At 49.9% G+C, this 16,344-nt stretch overlaps 1 protein-coding gene across 1 annotated transcript in view; it reads left to right on the top strand.

The window, feature by feature from the left end:
• PIGR (polymeric immunoglobulin receptor) overlaps window positions 1–15,851 on the top strand; it is a 36,057-nt gene extending 20,206 nt beyond the window's left edge. The window contains exons 4-11 of the mRNA XM_007670271.4: window positions 1,425–2,075; window positions 3,460–3,786; window positions 5,307–5,648; window positions 8,817–8,907; window positions 12,178–12,293; window positions 13,013–13,141; window positions 13,310–13,368; window positions 15,004–15,851. Of these exons, the coding sequence (XP_007668461.1) occupies window positions 1,425–2,075; window positions 3,460–3,786; window positions 5,307–5,648; window positions 8,817–8,907; window positions 12,178–12,293; window positions 13,013–13,141; window positions 13,310–13,368; window positions 15,004–15,102 (1,814 nt within the window). The 3' untranslated portion in view covers window positions 15,103–15,851. The remainder of the gene's footprint in view (window positions 1–1,424; window positions 2,076–3,459; window positions 3,787–5,306; window positions 5,649–8,816; window positions 8,908–12,177; window positions 12,294–13,012; window positions 13,142–13,309; window positions 13,369–15,003) is intronic.
• The last annotated feature ends 493 nt before the right edge of the window (window positions 15,852–16,344 follow it).

Genomic DNA, 16,344 nt, shown 5'->3' with positions numbered 1-16,344 from the left:
CCTTCTCACTGTACCTCGATCTCGTCTATCTCGCCACTGACCTCTCGCCCGGGCCCTGTTTCTGGCCTGAAACGTCCTCCCTCTTCATACCTGTTTGTTAAGCACTTACTGTGTGTCAAACACTGTTTTAAGTGCTATGGTAGATACAGGTAATTAGGTTGGACACAGTCCCTTTCCCACAAAGGGATCATAATCTTAAACTCCATTTTACAGATTAGGGAACCAAGGCACAGAGAAGTGAAGTGACTTGCTCAAGGTCACACAGCAGACAAGTGCCTCCCAGCCCCATGCTCTTTCCACTGGGCCATGCTGTGTCTCTATTGGATTGTAAGCATTGTAGCGGTGTGGCATGTAAGTGCTGCAGTTGCGATTAGGGTGGCATCTAAGCAGAGAAGATTAGAAATGAATCAGGGAAGGCCTCCCAGATGAGATATAATTTCAGAGGGGCTCGGTAGATAGGAAAAGCAGTGGTCTATCAGATATGAAGGGGAAGAGAGTTCCAGGCAAAGAGGGAGAGTGTGAGATGGAGGTTGATCATGATTGAGATGAGAATGAGGCACAATGAGACAATTACATTAAGAGGAAGTGTGCGAGCTGGGGTGTAGTGGGAGAAGAGAGTGGATAAGTGGGTGGAAAAGAGCTGAGTGAATGCCTTAAAGCTAACAGAGTGTTCACTTGGATGGAGAAGGAGGGGTGGGCCTCCTATATTTTGTTTCTCTTGATCTTTCCCTTTGTGTTGGGTTTTCTTTATGTCTTTGGGCTGGGGTGCTCTTAGTGCAGGCAGCTGATGGGTGCTAAAGTTCCCTGAGCTCAGGAATGAGTTGGAGCAGCAGGAGAAAGTAGGGATGGGGGGAACTTGGGTAGATCCATTACAAATTTTGCAGGATAAATTGAATCTTTGGGGCTGGGTGATTTAAGGGAAAAAGGATTTGGAGGGCTGGGGTTCAAACGTGAGATTCTTATGGTATACACTAGTGGGAGGGGAGAGTAGTAGAGATTTTGAGGACCAACCATGCTGCTCGACCCACTAATAATAATTGTGGTTTCAGTTAAGTCCCTATTATACGCCAGGCACTAGTGGATAGAGCACGGGCCTGGGAGTCAGAAGGACCTGGGTTCTAATCCCAGCTCCACCACTTGCCTGCTGTGTGATCTTGGAAAAATCAATTCACTTCTCTGTGCCCGTTACCTCATCTGTAAAATGGAGATTGAGACTGTGAGCCCTATGCAGGACAGGAACCATGTCCAACCTAATTAGCTTGAGTTTACCCCAGAGCTTAGTATGGTGCCTGGAACACAGTAAGTGCTTAACAAATACCATGGAGGTAAAAAAAAGCACTGGGGTAGATACAACACAATCAGATAGGACCCATTCCCTAACTCACACGGAGTTCACAGTCTAAGTTTCCCCCTTCACCTTCCAGGCCCCCTGCCCTCAGAAGATCCCCAGGTCTATGTGGCCGAGCAAGATGGCACCGTGAATTTCACCTGCCCCTTCCAGGTGCCTAACAACCGGAAATATATGTGCAAGCAGGAGGATACAAGCTGCACTGACGTCATTGATTCCATCGGGTATGTGAATCCAGAATTCCAGGGTAGGGTCTCCCTGACCGTCCATGACACCATGAGGAAGAACTTCACCATCTCTCTCAGCCGCATCCGGCAGGAAGACACGGGGAATTACGTCTGTGGCACGGGAATCTATGGTGGCCAAGGGGATAGGAGCAACTTGGTCCTGGAGCTGCTGGAGCCGGAGAGTGAGCTGGTCTACTCGGAGCTGGGGGGTTCGGTCACTCTGAAGTGCGCCCTGGGCCAGCAGCAGGCGGCCGTGCCCAAATACTTGTGCAAGAAAGAGGGGGAGAACTGTCTGACTGTAGTCAACACTAAGGGGAACAGGGACAAGGCCTTTGAAGGGAGGGTGCTGCTGGCCAACCAGGAGCCCCCCGGCTCCTTCAGCGTCTCCATCACGCGGCTAAGGAAGACAGACGCCGGACTGTACCTCTGTGGGGCCAATCGGGATGGGGCTTATGGGGGTGAAGGGCCCTTCCAAGCCAAGGAGCTCCATGTCTCTGAAGGTAAGGTGGGGGCTCCTTGGAAAGAAGAATATTACCCTCTTAGGTAGACCGTCCAGTTTGGGGGATGATCTGGGCTCTTTCTGTGGTCTCCTCCCTCAGGGGAGGGCGGGGACAGAGACAGAGAGAAGGGTAACCTCTCCAGACTTGCTGAGGGCGTGAGAGGGTTGGAGGAAAAGGAGATTGGAATTTATGGGCTAAAATAGGATTGGCGCTTCTCTTCCAATTTCAGTGTCAGTAGAGGAAATCACCCAAATCCAAAAGCATCAACAAATTCATCTTCCGCTACTTAGTAGGGGACAGTCCAGCTATTGACAAAGTCAGTCATTAACTCTAGCCCTAACGATGCCAATCCTGGCCCTCGATGTTAGCTCGAGCCTTATTCCTCACCCTGACCCTTACCATAATGTGGTTGTAGAATGTATCCCACAGCCAATGGGTTGATTTTGATCTTTGGAAAAGTTGACAAGGTGAAGGTGTTGATGACTGGCCTTTCGGCGTATGTTTTTAAGCAACCAGTTGCCTTCCCTCATCTGTGGTCTTCTTGTCTCCTCCGCACTCAAAGAAAGGGACTATGGTATCAATCTTAAAATGCTTGGCAGGACCTTTTTTATGGTTTTTAAGCATTTACTATGTGTCAGGCACTCTTCTAAATGCTGGAGTAGATAAAAGCCAATCAGGTTGGACACAGTCCATGTCCCACAGACTTAATCCCCGTTTTACAGATGAGGTCACCAAGTAACAGAGAAGTTAAATGACTTGCCCAAGGTCGTACAGCAGGCAAGTTGCAGAGCTAGCTCCTTCTGACTCCCAGGTCTGTGCTTTATCCACTAGGCCATGCTGCTTCTCACAGTCCTTCCAGAGGCAACCTCATCCCTCCCACTGCCTCGAGGCAGGGTGGCCTCTCACTTCACATGGGAGGCCTTGACCTCCTCCTCTCTAGGAAAGAAGATACCATATCCGCCTTTAGTCACCTCTGCCCACTCACTTAGTGGCAGTTCTTCCCGGTAGTAGCAACGCCATTTATTGAGCGCCTTTTGAAGGCCATGAGCTGCACTAAGTAACATGGGTATAAAAAGATGGCTACAAATAGGAGAGGTAGAAGAAAGAGCAATTCCACAGCCCAGCCTTAAATTCCTTCTAACTTGGGGTCTGGGGTCTGAGTCAGGGAAGACCAGGAGTGGGGAGCTGGGATGCCTGAGATCAGGTCCTCACCCTGCCAACAACAGGCTGTGGGCCTTGTTCTCCCTCTCGACAAATCAAAGGGTGTCCTCGTTCCCGACTTGAACCCGCCTCCTGTGCAGCCTGAGGCGGAGGGGGGTGGGGGGTGGGGCAATGTGAGAGGTTAGCCACTGACTTGATGATTGTCCCTCGTCTGTGCTTCCAGAGGTGACTCTGCCCCAGGGTCCCCAGGTGGTCAAGGGTGTGGTCGGAGGCTCCGTAGCCGTGCAGTGTCCCTACGACCCCAAGGAGAACAAAACGCTGAAGTACTGGTGTCAGTGGAAGGGCAACAGCCACTGCCCCAACCTGGTGGACAGCGCCGGGATGGTGAAAGAGGATTACAAGGGCCGGATCGCGCTGTTCGACCAACCAGACAAAGGCATCTTCACCGTGGTCCTCAACAGGCTCACCCCCGAAGACGTCGGCCACTACTGGTGCCTCACCAGCGGGGAGCGGGAGAGGAAGTCCACCGTGTTGCTCAACGTCACTCAGGGTTTGAACCGGGTCCCCGCCGTTGGAGGGAAGGGAAAAGGGTGGGTCGGGTGAACCGAGGGTGGGAGAGGTCATCTTGATCATCCCCCCGCCTCCAGAGAGATCACCTTCCAAATCTCCCAAGACTGACTGGAGTCTGTCCTGATTTGAATGATCTCCAGGAGTAGGGAATACTCAACCTCCCTTACAGTCTCACCTTAAGGCTCTCCCACAGCCGGGAGTGTTTCCCTGTCCGGCCCAGTGCTCTTCTCCTGCACCTTAAATTCATTTTCTGATAGAGTGGAGCCTTTAGGGCCCCTGGACCTCATTCCCTACCCCTGCAGAAACCCCAAACCCAGGCTCTGAGGGCATCTCCCCATCCCCCAAACCATGTCCTCCTTGGTGGATCTGGGGAGGGGAAAGACGGGGAACTCGTCCACCAATTCTGTTGCATTTTGCTCTCCCAAGTGCTTAGTACAGTGTTCTGTGCACAATAAGCATTCATTAAATACCACTGATTGAATGCAACCCCAACTCTGCTGCAACTGTAATGACAAATCCCCTGGCAACCTGAACGATCTTGCCACAACATCTCTTGTTCAGAGCAAAATAATTATGGCATTTGTTAAGCACTATCTGGCTGGAACTATTCTAAGCACTGGAGTAGATACAAGGTTATGAGTTTGAATCCGGTCCCTGTCCCATATGGGGCTCACAGATTGAGGCTACAGCTGGAAACTTTGCCCCGAAGAGGCTTTAAGGACATGTCCAAGCACTGCATGCGTATCTGATGCAGAGTTCGAAATGGTTTTCTCTCCTTTTCCCCTTCTCGTTTATCTTCCACCATAGCCCACACTCTGTGAACAGTCACCCACCAGAGTGGTTGGATAAGCACATGTCCTGCATCTTGAAGTGCAAAATGACTCTAACAGGACTGTAATTCCATAAGAATTGTGACATTCGTTCAGAGCTTATTATGTGCTAGGCTCTGTGCTAAACCCTGGGGGAGATCCGGTCAGACACAATCCCTACACATGGGGCTGACTACCTAACAGGGAGGAAGAACAGGAGCCATGGGGAGAGCTGGCCCAAGACTGCCCCGGGATTTGGGACGCAGCATGGCATAGTGGATAGACCACAGACCTGGGTGTCAGAAGGTCATGAGTTCTGATCCTGGCTCTGCCACTTGTCTGCTGTGTGACCTTGGATAAGTCACTTCACTTCTCTGGGCCTCAGTTCCCTCATCTGTAAAGTGGGGTTTCAGACGGTGATCCCCCACATGGGACAGGACTGTGTCCAACCCGATTTTCCTTGTATCCACCCCAGCGCTTAGTACGGTGCCTGACACATAGTAAGCGCTTAACAAACACTGTAATTATTGTTATTATTATTATTATTTGGGTGGGGAAGGGTGTGGGCAAAGCAGGGAGGGGGCAGCAGCCGGGGGAGAGAAGAAGAACGCAGAAGAGGAGAGGGGAACAGCAGGGCGGAATTACCTTGGCGTGGCCTCGGCAACGTGTGCACCGATTTCTGTCCCCCCAGGAGAGCCCAGCTTGAAGGCCCCGCAGGAAATCACTGGACAGCTGAAGCGCTCGCTCAACATCTCGTGCCACTTCCCCTGCAAGTACTCCTCGTATGAGAAATTCTGGTGCAAGTGGAGCCGCCAGGGCTGCCAGCCCATCCCTAGCCAGGATCAAGGTCCCAGCGATGCCTTCGTGGACTGCAACCAGAAGAGTCGCATCGTCTCCCTGAGCCTGAACTCGCTCAAGGAGACGGACGAAGGGTGGTACTGGTGTGGCGTCAAGAAGGACGGCAACTATGGAGAAACCACGTCCATTTACCTCAGAGTGGAGAAGGACAGCTCGGCTCAGGGAGTCCCGAAGGGTAAGACTCCGGGATTGCTCCCGCCTGGGAATGGGAAGAGAAAGACGAGGAATTTGTCCACCAACTCTGTTGCATTTTGCTCTCCCAAGTGCTTAGTACAGTGCTCTGCACACAGTAAGCATTCAGTAAATGCAACTGATTGAATTCAACCCCAACTTTATGGCAATTTGCTGCAATCTCCCTGGTCCCACCCCACTGCTCCTCAGAGCAAGTCGTTCATCCCACTGTAGAGGGAAAACCGAGCCCAGCCCTCTGCCTCCAGGCAGTCCTCTTGGCCAGGAGAGATTCTCTCATGTTGAAAAGATATCACCCTTTTTAAAAAAATGTTATTTATTAAGCGCTTAGAACCGGGGTAGATACCCGGAGGTTCTAATCTTGGCTCTGCCACTTGTCTGCTGGGTGACCTTGGGCAAGGCACTTAACTTCTCTGGACCTCAGTTATCTCATCCTTTGAATGGGGATTAAGACCATGAGCCCCACGTGGGACAGGGATTCTATGCTACCAGATTATCCTGTATCTACACCAGCACTTAGAATAGTGACTAGCACACAGTAAGCACTTACTAAATATCATTTAAAAAAAAGGAACTAAATGGCTCTGGGATGTGGGTGAAGGTAAGGGGTCTCCCAGAAAAACATTCCAGATCTGGAGGCTCAGAAGCAGCGTGGTTTAGTGGAAAGGGCACGGGCTAGGGAGTCAGAGGATGTGGGTTCTAATCCCGGCTCTGCCACTTGTCTTCCATGTCACCTTGGGCAAGTCACTTAATTTTTCTGTGCCTCAGTTACCTCATCTGCAAAATGGTCGTTAAGACTGTGAACCCCACGTGGAGCAACCTGATTACCTTGTATCTACCCCAGCGCTTAGAACAGTGCTCGGCACATGTAAGCGCTTAACAAATACCGTAATTATTGTTATTATTGCATTAATGTTGTGGACATACACAGCATAGCACTATGCCATCACTCTGGCCCAAAAGCTGCGGGACTACACAGTTGACCACAATGATAGACGAATGGGAATCTTCTCTGCCTCTAATGGCCAAGAACCCAAAGTCACCCCTGACCCTCACTCCTCACTGCAGGGAAGTTCCTCTTGACGTCTTGCCTCAGTTTCTCCTGCTGCAGGCCGAACCCATTTTCTCTCTCCCCATCTTCGGTGGGGATGGTTGGCTCTTCTCGGGTACATCGTGTGAGATTCCCGCTTCGGCCTCGTCCCTCCCGGTTCCCATTTCTTGAGTCGTAATAATAATAATGTTGGTATTTGTTAAGCGCTTACTATGTGCAGAGCACTGTTCTAAGCGCTGGGGTAGATTCATTCATTCATTCATTCAATAGTATTTATTGAGCGCTTACTATGTGCAGAGCACTGTACTAAGCACTTGGAATGTACAAATAGGTAACAGATAGAGACAGTCCCTGCCCTTTGATGGGCTTACAGTCTAATCGGGGGAGACGGACAGAAAAGAACAATAGCAATAAATAGAATCATAGATAGAGAAGCAGCGTGGCTCAGTGAAAAAGAGACGGGGCTTGGGAGTCGGAGGTCATGGGTTCGAATCCTGACTCTGCCACTTGGTAGCTGTGTGACTGTAGGCAAGTCACTTAACTTGTCTGTGCCTCAGCTACCTCATCTGTAAAATGGGGATTAATGTGAGCCTCACCTGGGACAACTTGATTACCCTGTATCTACCCCGGCGCTTAGAACAGTGCTCTGCACATAGTAAAAGCTTAACAAATACCAACATTACATTACGGGGTAATCAGGTTGTCCCACGTGAGGCTCACAGTTAATCCCCATTTTACAGATTGAGGGAACGGAGGCCCAGAGAAGTGAAGTGACTTGCCCACAGTCACCCAGCTGCCAAGGGGCAGAGCTGGGATTCGAACCCATGACCTCTGACTCCCAAGCCGGGGCTCTTTCTACGGAGCCACTCTGCTTCTCATTCAGTGAGACCCTGGATGGAGGGACAGCGTCTAAGGAGCGGAGGGGGCAGGGGCCGGTGGGCTGATCCCTGGCCTCGTCCTCCTGGCCCAGGGCCACGTTTCGCCTTTCCAATTCAAGGTGCTTGTCACCAAACTGTCACGAGGGGGCAGCCTTTGCAAATGTGGCCCATAATAATGTTGGTATTTGTTTAACGCCTGACTATGTGCAGAGCACTGTTCTAAGAGCTGGGGTAGATACGGGGGAATCAGGTTGTCCCACGTGAGGCTCACAGTCTTAATCCCCATTTTACAGATGAGGGAACTGAGGCACAGAGAAGGTAGGTGCCTTGCCCACAGTCACACAGCAGACAAGTGGCAGAACCGGGATTCGAATCCATGATCTCCGACTCCGAAGCCCGGGCTCTTTCCACTGAGCCACGCTGCTTCTTGTCCTGGCGGGGCAAGTGGCCCCGGAATCAACCAATCAGTGGGATTTACTGAGCTCTTCTTGGGTGCAGAGCACTTTCCTAAGCGCTTAGAGAAGGAGCATGGCCTAGTGGATAGAACCCGGGCCTGGGAGGCAGAAAGACCTGAGGTCTAATCCCAGCTCTGCCTCTTGTCTGCTGCGTGACCTTGGGAGACTCACTTCGTTTCTCTGAGCCTTGATGACCTCATTTGTAAAATGGGGATTAAGACTGTGAGTCCCATGTGAGACAGGTACGCTATCCAACCCAATTTGCGTGTATCCGACCCAGGGCTTAGTACGGTGCGTGCCACGTATTAAGAGCTTAACAGATATTATTATGATGATATTATTATTATCATTATTATTACAGTACAGACCAAGGGGAAGCTCCTTTGGATTGACAGGGACAGAAAAGGGGTAAAGGGTGGGGGTAGGTGGAGGAGGTGGTAGGTTGGCTGTTAACTTCTTTTTCTTTGAGGCCTCAGCCTTCCTCCCCTGGTCAATCAACCAATCAATCTGTGGTATTTCTTGAGCGCTTACTACGTGCACAGCACTGTACTGAGCTCTTGGGAGAGTACCCCAACCCTCCCCTGCACCTTTCCTTACTGCCCCATCATTCTCACAGCTACTGCCGGCAGGGATGGGCAGAGGTACTGCAGGCCTCCACCATCGTCCCGGAGAATTTCTGGAGGGAGCTTTCCATCCTGGTTCTCTCTCCCCTCCCCCAATCTGGTGCACTTCCCCACTTTTTGGCCAATAACCTGTTCTCTCTGTCTCAGTATCCAGCGAATCTGGCCAGCCTGCTGACGTCCGGCCGGAAAACAAAGCCTCCGGGGTTGGTCAGGAGAAGAGCGGAGCCGATCCGTCCAGGTCAGCCACTGGGTCATCTTGCCCCTTGGACAGCCCCACGCCAGTCTGGGTGACGGGGACTTCAGGAAGGTGACGTGGCTCCACGTCGCTGACCACAGAGAGTCACTGGGAAGGGCCCCACCTTGACCCACCAGAAACAGGCTTCTGCAAGCAGAGGTGGCTGAGCTCCAAGACTAAGGCAGCAGGGAAAAATTGAAATTGAATTGAAATTGAAATTTTCATAACTGGCCTCTCCAGAGGAAGATTGCTCTTATTGGCCCTCAAAAAAAAAAAGAATCAATAATATTTATTGAGCACTTACTCTAGTCAGGACAATAGACCAAAGGGTTGGGAGAGTACAATACAATAGAGTTGGTAGACATGATCCCTGCTGTCAAGGAGTTTACAATCTAGTGGGGGAGACAGATACTGCAATAGATTATAGGTAGTGGAAAGCAACTAGGTATAAAGCTATATCCGTAAGTACTACGGGGAGAGGGAAGCAGCATGATGTAGTGGCTAGAACACAGACCTGGGAGTCAGAAGGTCATGGGTTCTAATCTTTGCTCTGCCACTTGTCTGCTGTGTGACCTTGGGCAAGTCACTTCACTTCTCTGGGCCTCAGTTACCTCATCTGTAAGATGGGGGTTGAGGCTGTGAGCACTGTGTGAGACAGGAACTGTGTTCAACCCTATTAGCTTGTGTCCATCCTAGTTTTTAGTGCAATGCCTGGCACATAGTAAGTACTCCAAGCGCTTAGTACAGTGCTCTGCACATAGTAAGCATTCAATAAATACTATTGAATGAATGAATGAATGAATGAGTGCTCAACAAATGCCATAATTATTATTATTACTACCTCAGTATTTAGGAGGTGATTGATTGAGTCATGTGAATGGGTGATGCAGTAGGGAACGCAATAGGCTGGGGAGCTGAGATTAATCAGGGAAGACTTCCTGAAGGGAATTCATTCAATCATATGTATTGAGCGCTTACTGTGTGCAGAGCACTGTACTAAGCACTTGGAAACTACAATGCAGCAATAAGGAGAGACAATCTCTGCCCACAACGGGTTCACAGTCGAGAGGGATGTGATTATAGTAGGGCTCTAGTCTGTAAACTCTAGCTCTAGACTGTAAACTCATTGTGGGCAGGGAACGTGTCTACCAACTCCGTCGTATTCTCCAAAGTGCTCGGTACAGTGCTATACACGGTAAGCACTCAATAAATAGCATTGATTTGATTGGTTAGTAGGTTAAAGATGGGGAGAGTGATGTTTTGTTGGATATTAAGAGAGAGGGAGTTCCAGGCAGGAGAGAGGATGTAAGTAAGGGGTGTACAGAGAGGAGTTGTCATTAAGGAGTGAGGTGTGTGGGCCAGGGTTGTAGTTGGGGAGGAGCAAGGATAAATAGCAGGGAGGGAGCTGAACAAAGTCCCTTAAAACTGATAGTCAGCTGTCCCTCTCCCAGATGTGTTCACACCTCTCTCTATCCCCCCACCCAGTGAGAGGGTCAGCCCTGGAGGCCCCTCCCCTTTAAACCCAATCCCGTGGCACTGTAACACAAAAAGCCTTTCCTCTCCTCCCTGCACCTCCAGCGTGGCCTTCCCATGGGGATCATCCCTTTCATTTTCTAGGGTTTAGGGCAAAGGAGTAGGGGTGGGAATGCAGGACTGGTCATCTGGACCCCAGGAGGCTGAAAACTCCTCGAGAGCAGGGATCGTGTCTTCACTTCCCTTGTCTACTCCATTCGTCCAATTCCGCCACCTCTACACACAGTAGGGGCTCAACAAATATTGATGATGGTGACTATGATAATTAGGACACTTGGGTTCTTGATGTGCTACCGTTTTCTCAAGGATCTGAAGCTATTTATCTCCTTCCACCCCAGGACCAAAAGACACCAAAAGATTACACTTACTGGCTAGAATTTTGGGGTGTGGCCTCTGAGAAGCCAAAGGTCCAGACTATCTTCCCACTGGAGGGTCATGGGGAAGACTGGGCTATGGGAGGGGAGAAGGGTATGCAATTTGTGTCCAATCTTCCTTTTCCTAGAGGCTGGGACACCTAATTCAAATTCAATTCACAGTGATTAAGCACCCACAGTGTCCAGGCTGCAGAGAAGATGTCAGTAAATTCTGTATTTGGACCCACATGACAGGGAGAAAAGGAGATAGAACATGGAAAAGCCCAAACCTTGCCCTTAGGGGGTTTGCAGTCTAATCAGACATCTTGTGGTTATCAGAGCATCGATGGTATTTATTGAGTGCTTACTTTGTGCAGAGCTTGGAAGTGTTCAATACCATAGAGTTGGTAGATGAGAGTTAAATCTATTCAAGGTGAAGCCCTGAAATTAACGTACAAAAAGTTGGTGGAACAATATGTCACTTAGTCTGGGAGGATTTACTTTTCCTCACGATCAAGAGCATTTTTTGAGTACTTCCTGAGGACAGAGCACTGTTCTAGGAGGTTGGAAAGACGTATAGAAGGAGTATAAAATATAATCTCTCCCCTAGAGAAACTTGCAAATGAATGCGGAAGACAAGCAATATAACTGTATCAATATTCCATAGGTGACAAGGTGATGCTTGATATCAATCAGTGGTATTTGCTGAGCTTTTATTGTACATAGAGCACTGTACTAAGCACTAGGGAGAGTACAATACCACAGAGTTTGTAGACACATTCCCTATCCACAATGAGTTTACAGTCTGAAGGGGGAGACAGATATTAATATAAATAATTTGTGATTGTGTACGTAAGTACATTATGTGCAGAACTGCTGTGGGGACATAGACTGACATAGACATAGCTATAAAATATGAATGTGGATGGAGAAATGAATGATAACAAATAGACAAATGCAAGAGTGCTGAGGGGGCTTAGAACAGTGCCCGGCATGTAGTAAGCACTTAACAAATGTCATTGAAGAAAAAGCTAAAGGAATGGCATGATGAGAAAGGTGAGGGATTAATAAAGGTGGGCTTCCTGGAGGCGATGTTTTTTAGAGGCTGGTTGGAGGGAGGAAGAAGGTTTTGAACGAAGGGAGGGATGGAGCCTGGCCCCTGGCCTAAGTCAGTCGTATTTATTGGGTGCTTACTGTGTGCAGAGCAGTGTATTAAGAACTTGGAAGAATACAATATAACAATAAAGATACATTTCCTGCCCACTGTGAGTTTACGGTCTAAAGGGTCAAGAGTGACCCAGCCAGAGAGCTCGGGCCCCTCCTAGATCCCCCCATCCACCCTCCCAGCAGGTTCCAGCGCCTCACTGTCTCCCCTTGTTGTCTCCAGTGTCTCTGGCCAAGGTTCCCATGTGCTGGTCTCCACTCTGGTGCCTGTGGCTTTTGTGCTCGTGATCGGGACCATTGCCCTGTTGGTGATCAGGGCTCGGCTCCGGAAGAACTCAGGTGGGTTTTCCCTCAGGGACTCAGTGGGGATTTGGGGGGATGATTTGGGGCAGGTTCTGCAGTGGCCTAAACTGAACTGAGGGCCCCAGAGGGATGGAGATGGGGAGGGAGTGTTTCAGGGACCAGAGTCACCTCATGCCAGAAACTGCCCAGGAAGAGAAATTGAGGGCGGAACCCATTTTCCCAGGGACCTTTCTCTATGAGATGAGGGGAGGGCCTTTCTCAGGGGAGGGGGAAGGAGAGGGAGTCCGGTTCTGTGAGGTCTCTCTGCAGATGCCTAGAAGTTTGTTCGGGCTAGGCCAAGTAGGGCTAGAGGTGTTGGGAGGTCGAGCTGAAGAGACTTTAAAATAAATTCAGGAAGGGTTGGGGCACCATGGGCAACTGGGGAGGCAAAAGAGGTCTGAAAAGGATCAGCCTAGCTCAAATTTCCCTTGCCTGTGGGCCTGCGTCTGCCCACCCCTTCCCACTTGCCCGGGGCAAGGTGGGTGGGGGGTGGGCAAACACACAGTGCCTGGCTCTGAACTCACAGAGGAAAAGGGCCTCAGGCAATGGGAAAATCCACTTTATCCATGTCTTCCCCCTGGTTATTGGAACCCCCACTAAAAAAAATGTAGCTACTGGTGTCACCTGGGAAAGGGTAGACTGTAAGTTTGAGCCTGAATATTAACATATTCTTTCCCACCCCCACTCCCGATCCCAACTTCCTTCCTCTCTGACAGACCGAGTTTCAGTCGGAAGCTACAGGACTGACATTAGCATGTCGGACTTTGAGAATTCCCATGACTTTGGGGTCAAGGACAACGTGGCCGCCTCACCCACCGCCCTGGAGACCCAGCTCGGAGAAGAGGGTATGATCTTCCTTTCTTCCCAGTTCCCTCCAGCCCTCCCTCCACCCAAAGCCAGGAGGGGAACATGCTAGACCCTAAATTCAGGTCGGAATACCGGACCTCCCAGGAGAGGAGGCGGGACACTGGGATCTGCTGAGTGTCAGCTCTAACCCAGGCTTCTCTCTGCAGAATTTATCCCCTCCAAGGAGAACCCTGAGGTGGTGGAGGAGCCAAAGGTAGCCAAGAGGGTAAGTATGAGGATGTATCATAGCGCTCGCTGTCATAAACGGAAATGGACTTAAGCTGCAGCGGGAGGTATTTAGGGTAGACCTAAGGAAGAACTTTTGGATAGTAAGAGTTGTTAGATTTGGGATCAGGTGACTTAAGGGGGCTGTGGGGCTTCCTTCCTTGGAGATCTTGAAAGCAAGGACCCCTTTTCTGCAGGTCTTGAAAGGGAAACTAGACCTTTGATTGTCCAATGGTAATGGAGTCCATTTGGAGTCCAATCAATCAATCAGTGGTACTTATTGAGCACTTAGTGTGTACAGAGTACTGTACTAAGTACTTGGAGAATATAATACCCTTTCTGCAACCCTGTGGAAAGAGGGAGGGGGAGTACGAAGGACAGGGATAAACTGTTGATCACCCCTGAGAAATATGTTCAAGGGTCACTTACAAGTGAGCTCGCTTCATGGACTCTTGGAGAAAGTGAGGGTGTTGCTAAGACATTCGTTCCCCAGCTCACATAAGCGGAGGAGCCCTGCTCTCTCAGAAAGTCCACGAGGAACAGAAAACCCAAGATGAGTCGAATGCCACCGTTCTGTTGCCCCCTGAACTCAGTCAGGAATGGCATGGGGGGCCAGAAAAGGTTGGGTTGGTTCCACCCCACAGACCTGAAGAGGGTAGTGAGACAAGTAGAAATATTTTTAGATGTCACGATTTTTCACTTCTCAAAATATGCCCCGGTTAAGGGTGGTGGCTTTGTGGAGGGTATGTGTGGGCGGGGTGGGGGAGGAGGGGAATAATAATAATAATAATAACAATAATGATGGTATTTCTTAGCACTTACTGTGTGTCAAGAACTGTTCTAAGTGCTGGAGTAGATACAAGATAATCAGGTTGTCCCACGTGGGGCTCACAGTCTTAATCCCCATTTTACACATGAGGTAACTGAGGCACAGAGAATTTAAGTGAGTTGCCTGCGGTCACTCAGCTGACAAGTGGCGTCACCAGGATTAAAACCCATGACCTCTGACTCCCAAGCCTATGCTCTTTCCACTAAGCCACGCTGCTTCCGAAAAAGGGCAGGGGTGGATGGCCCCATCTGAAACTCTGAATCGCGTTCTAACTGTTGAAACCAAATGAGAAGCAGTGGATAGAGGATAGTGGGTATGCCTAATGGATAGCGTACGTGTCTGGGAGTCAGAAGGACCTGGGTTCTTATCCCGGCTCTGCCCTTGTCTGCTGTATGACCTCGGGCATGTCACTTCTTCTCTGGGTCTCGGTTATTTCATCTGTAAAATGGGGATTAAGACTGTGAGCCCCACATGGAACAGGGACTGTGTCCAACCTGACTTGCTTGCATCCACCCCAGCACTGCCTGGCACCTAAGTGCTTAACAAATACTATTATTGTTATTGTTATCATGACTTCCCTTCCCCTATGAAAAAGGAAGCTGAAGCTTAGAACTTCATCTGTAAAATGGGGATTAAGAGTGTGAGCCCCATGTAGAACAGGGACTGTGTCCAAACTGATTAATTTATATCTACCCTAGTTCTTAGAATAGAGCTTGACACTAAGTTAGCAAGTAACAAGTACCATAATTAATTAGAATGTTGCAACGTCTTCTATCGTCTTTCATCGTCTCCCACCGTCTCTTCCAGTCATCCAAGGAGGAAGCGGACATGGCTTACACTGCATTCCTGCTGCAAGCTAACCACATTGCTTCTGGCATTCCCTTGGACAACCCTCCTGAAGTTTAGTCGACTTGAGCCATCTGTTTTTTTTTTTATCAACTCATCAGCTCTTCCCCTCTCCAGCACACCCCGCCTTACAATCAGTCATAGAATCAGCATGCTCCTCTCCATCCCTGTGGCTTTGCTCTTACCCACTTTTTCCAGCTATTTCCCTATTTCCCAAAAGTCTATCTGCTACGAGTTCAGAATTCACCCCTGGACACCCTCCACCCCGGATGGCCCAGGGTTGTAAGGAGAAAGCCAAACTCGCAGATCTGTCTGCTGACATCAGAGTCCTCAGGGTCCCGAGGAAAGGGGGGAAAAACCCTGGAAGGAACCCCTCTGTTTTCCTAGTGATCCGGGGGGAGCCTGCTGAGGAGGAAGGAGGGAGATCAAACTCTTCACCCCAGCCCCCATTCATTCTGCCAGCTCGGTGGTTCCTCGGGGGGAAGGGCTCTAGGGAAAATGTTTTTCCCAAGGGGTTCTCCCAACTGGGCCCCCTCCCACTGCTCCTTGGAGACCATGGAGATGTGTGGCTGGTGGGAGATGGCTAGCAGTGGACATCCACATGGGCCTTTACAAACCCTGGCTCACCCACCGGATCTCGTAGCTGCCTGGGATTTGAGGGAACTTTCATATATTTCGTTTTAGAAAGAAGATTGTAAGCCTCCTGAGGGCAGGGACAGTGACTTTTGCTTCTGTGTGCTCTCCTAAGCGCTTAGATCAGAGCTCTTCACACACACATAGTAGATGCTCAATAAACACCACTGATTGATCGAAGGAACTGTTAGAGTCGAAAGGCAAGATCAATTTGGTTTGGGTCTCTGGGACTACCAGAGGGGAGAAAGTGACTGGTGCAGCTGGCCCCTCTGCTCCTTGTCCTTGGGGTTTGGGGGCGCCAGGGCTAGGCAAACGTCTGACAGCGCTCGGCCCCACAAGTTCTGCCCACTGAACGGGTTGCTAAGAGAGGGATGGCGAAGCCCAGGGCAGAGCAGGAGAGCAGATGGTGTCCCCGCCTTTCTCCTGATGGATGTTCTGTGCCTAGACCCTCAGGAAGCCTCCCTTATTCACTGCTACAGTGGCCTTGGGAAGAATTGTACTTTCCAAGTGCTTAGTAGAGTGCTCTGCACACAGTCAGCGCTCAATAAATATGAATGAATGAATGAATGAATGAATGAATGAATGAAATATATGTGGAAATGAGGGCAGCCCTCAGACCCGTGCAACCACCTTGCATACTGGTGGCCTGAAAGACCATTACTGAAACTG

The sequence above is a fragment of the Ornithorhynchus anatinus genome, chromosome 7 (genome assembly GCF_004115215.2).
Source record: "Ornithorhynchus anatinus isolate Pmale09 chromosome 7, mOrnAna1.pri.v4, whole genome shotgun sequence".
In the NCBI taxonomy this organism is placed as follows: Eukaryota; Metazoa; Chordata; class Mammalia; order Monotremata; family Ornithorhynchidae; genus Ornithorhynchus; species Ornithorhynchus anatinus.
Note: the sequence above shows the minus strand (reverse complement) of the source record. Positions and strands in the feature narration are given on the sequence as shown.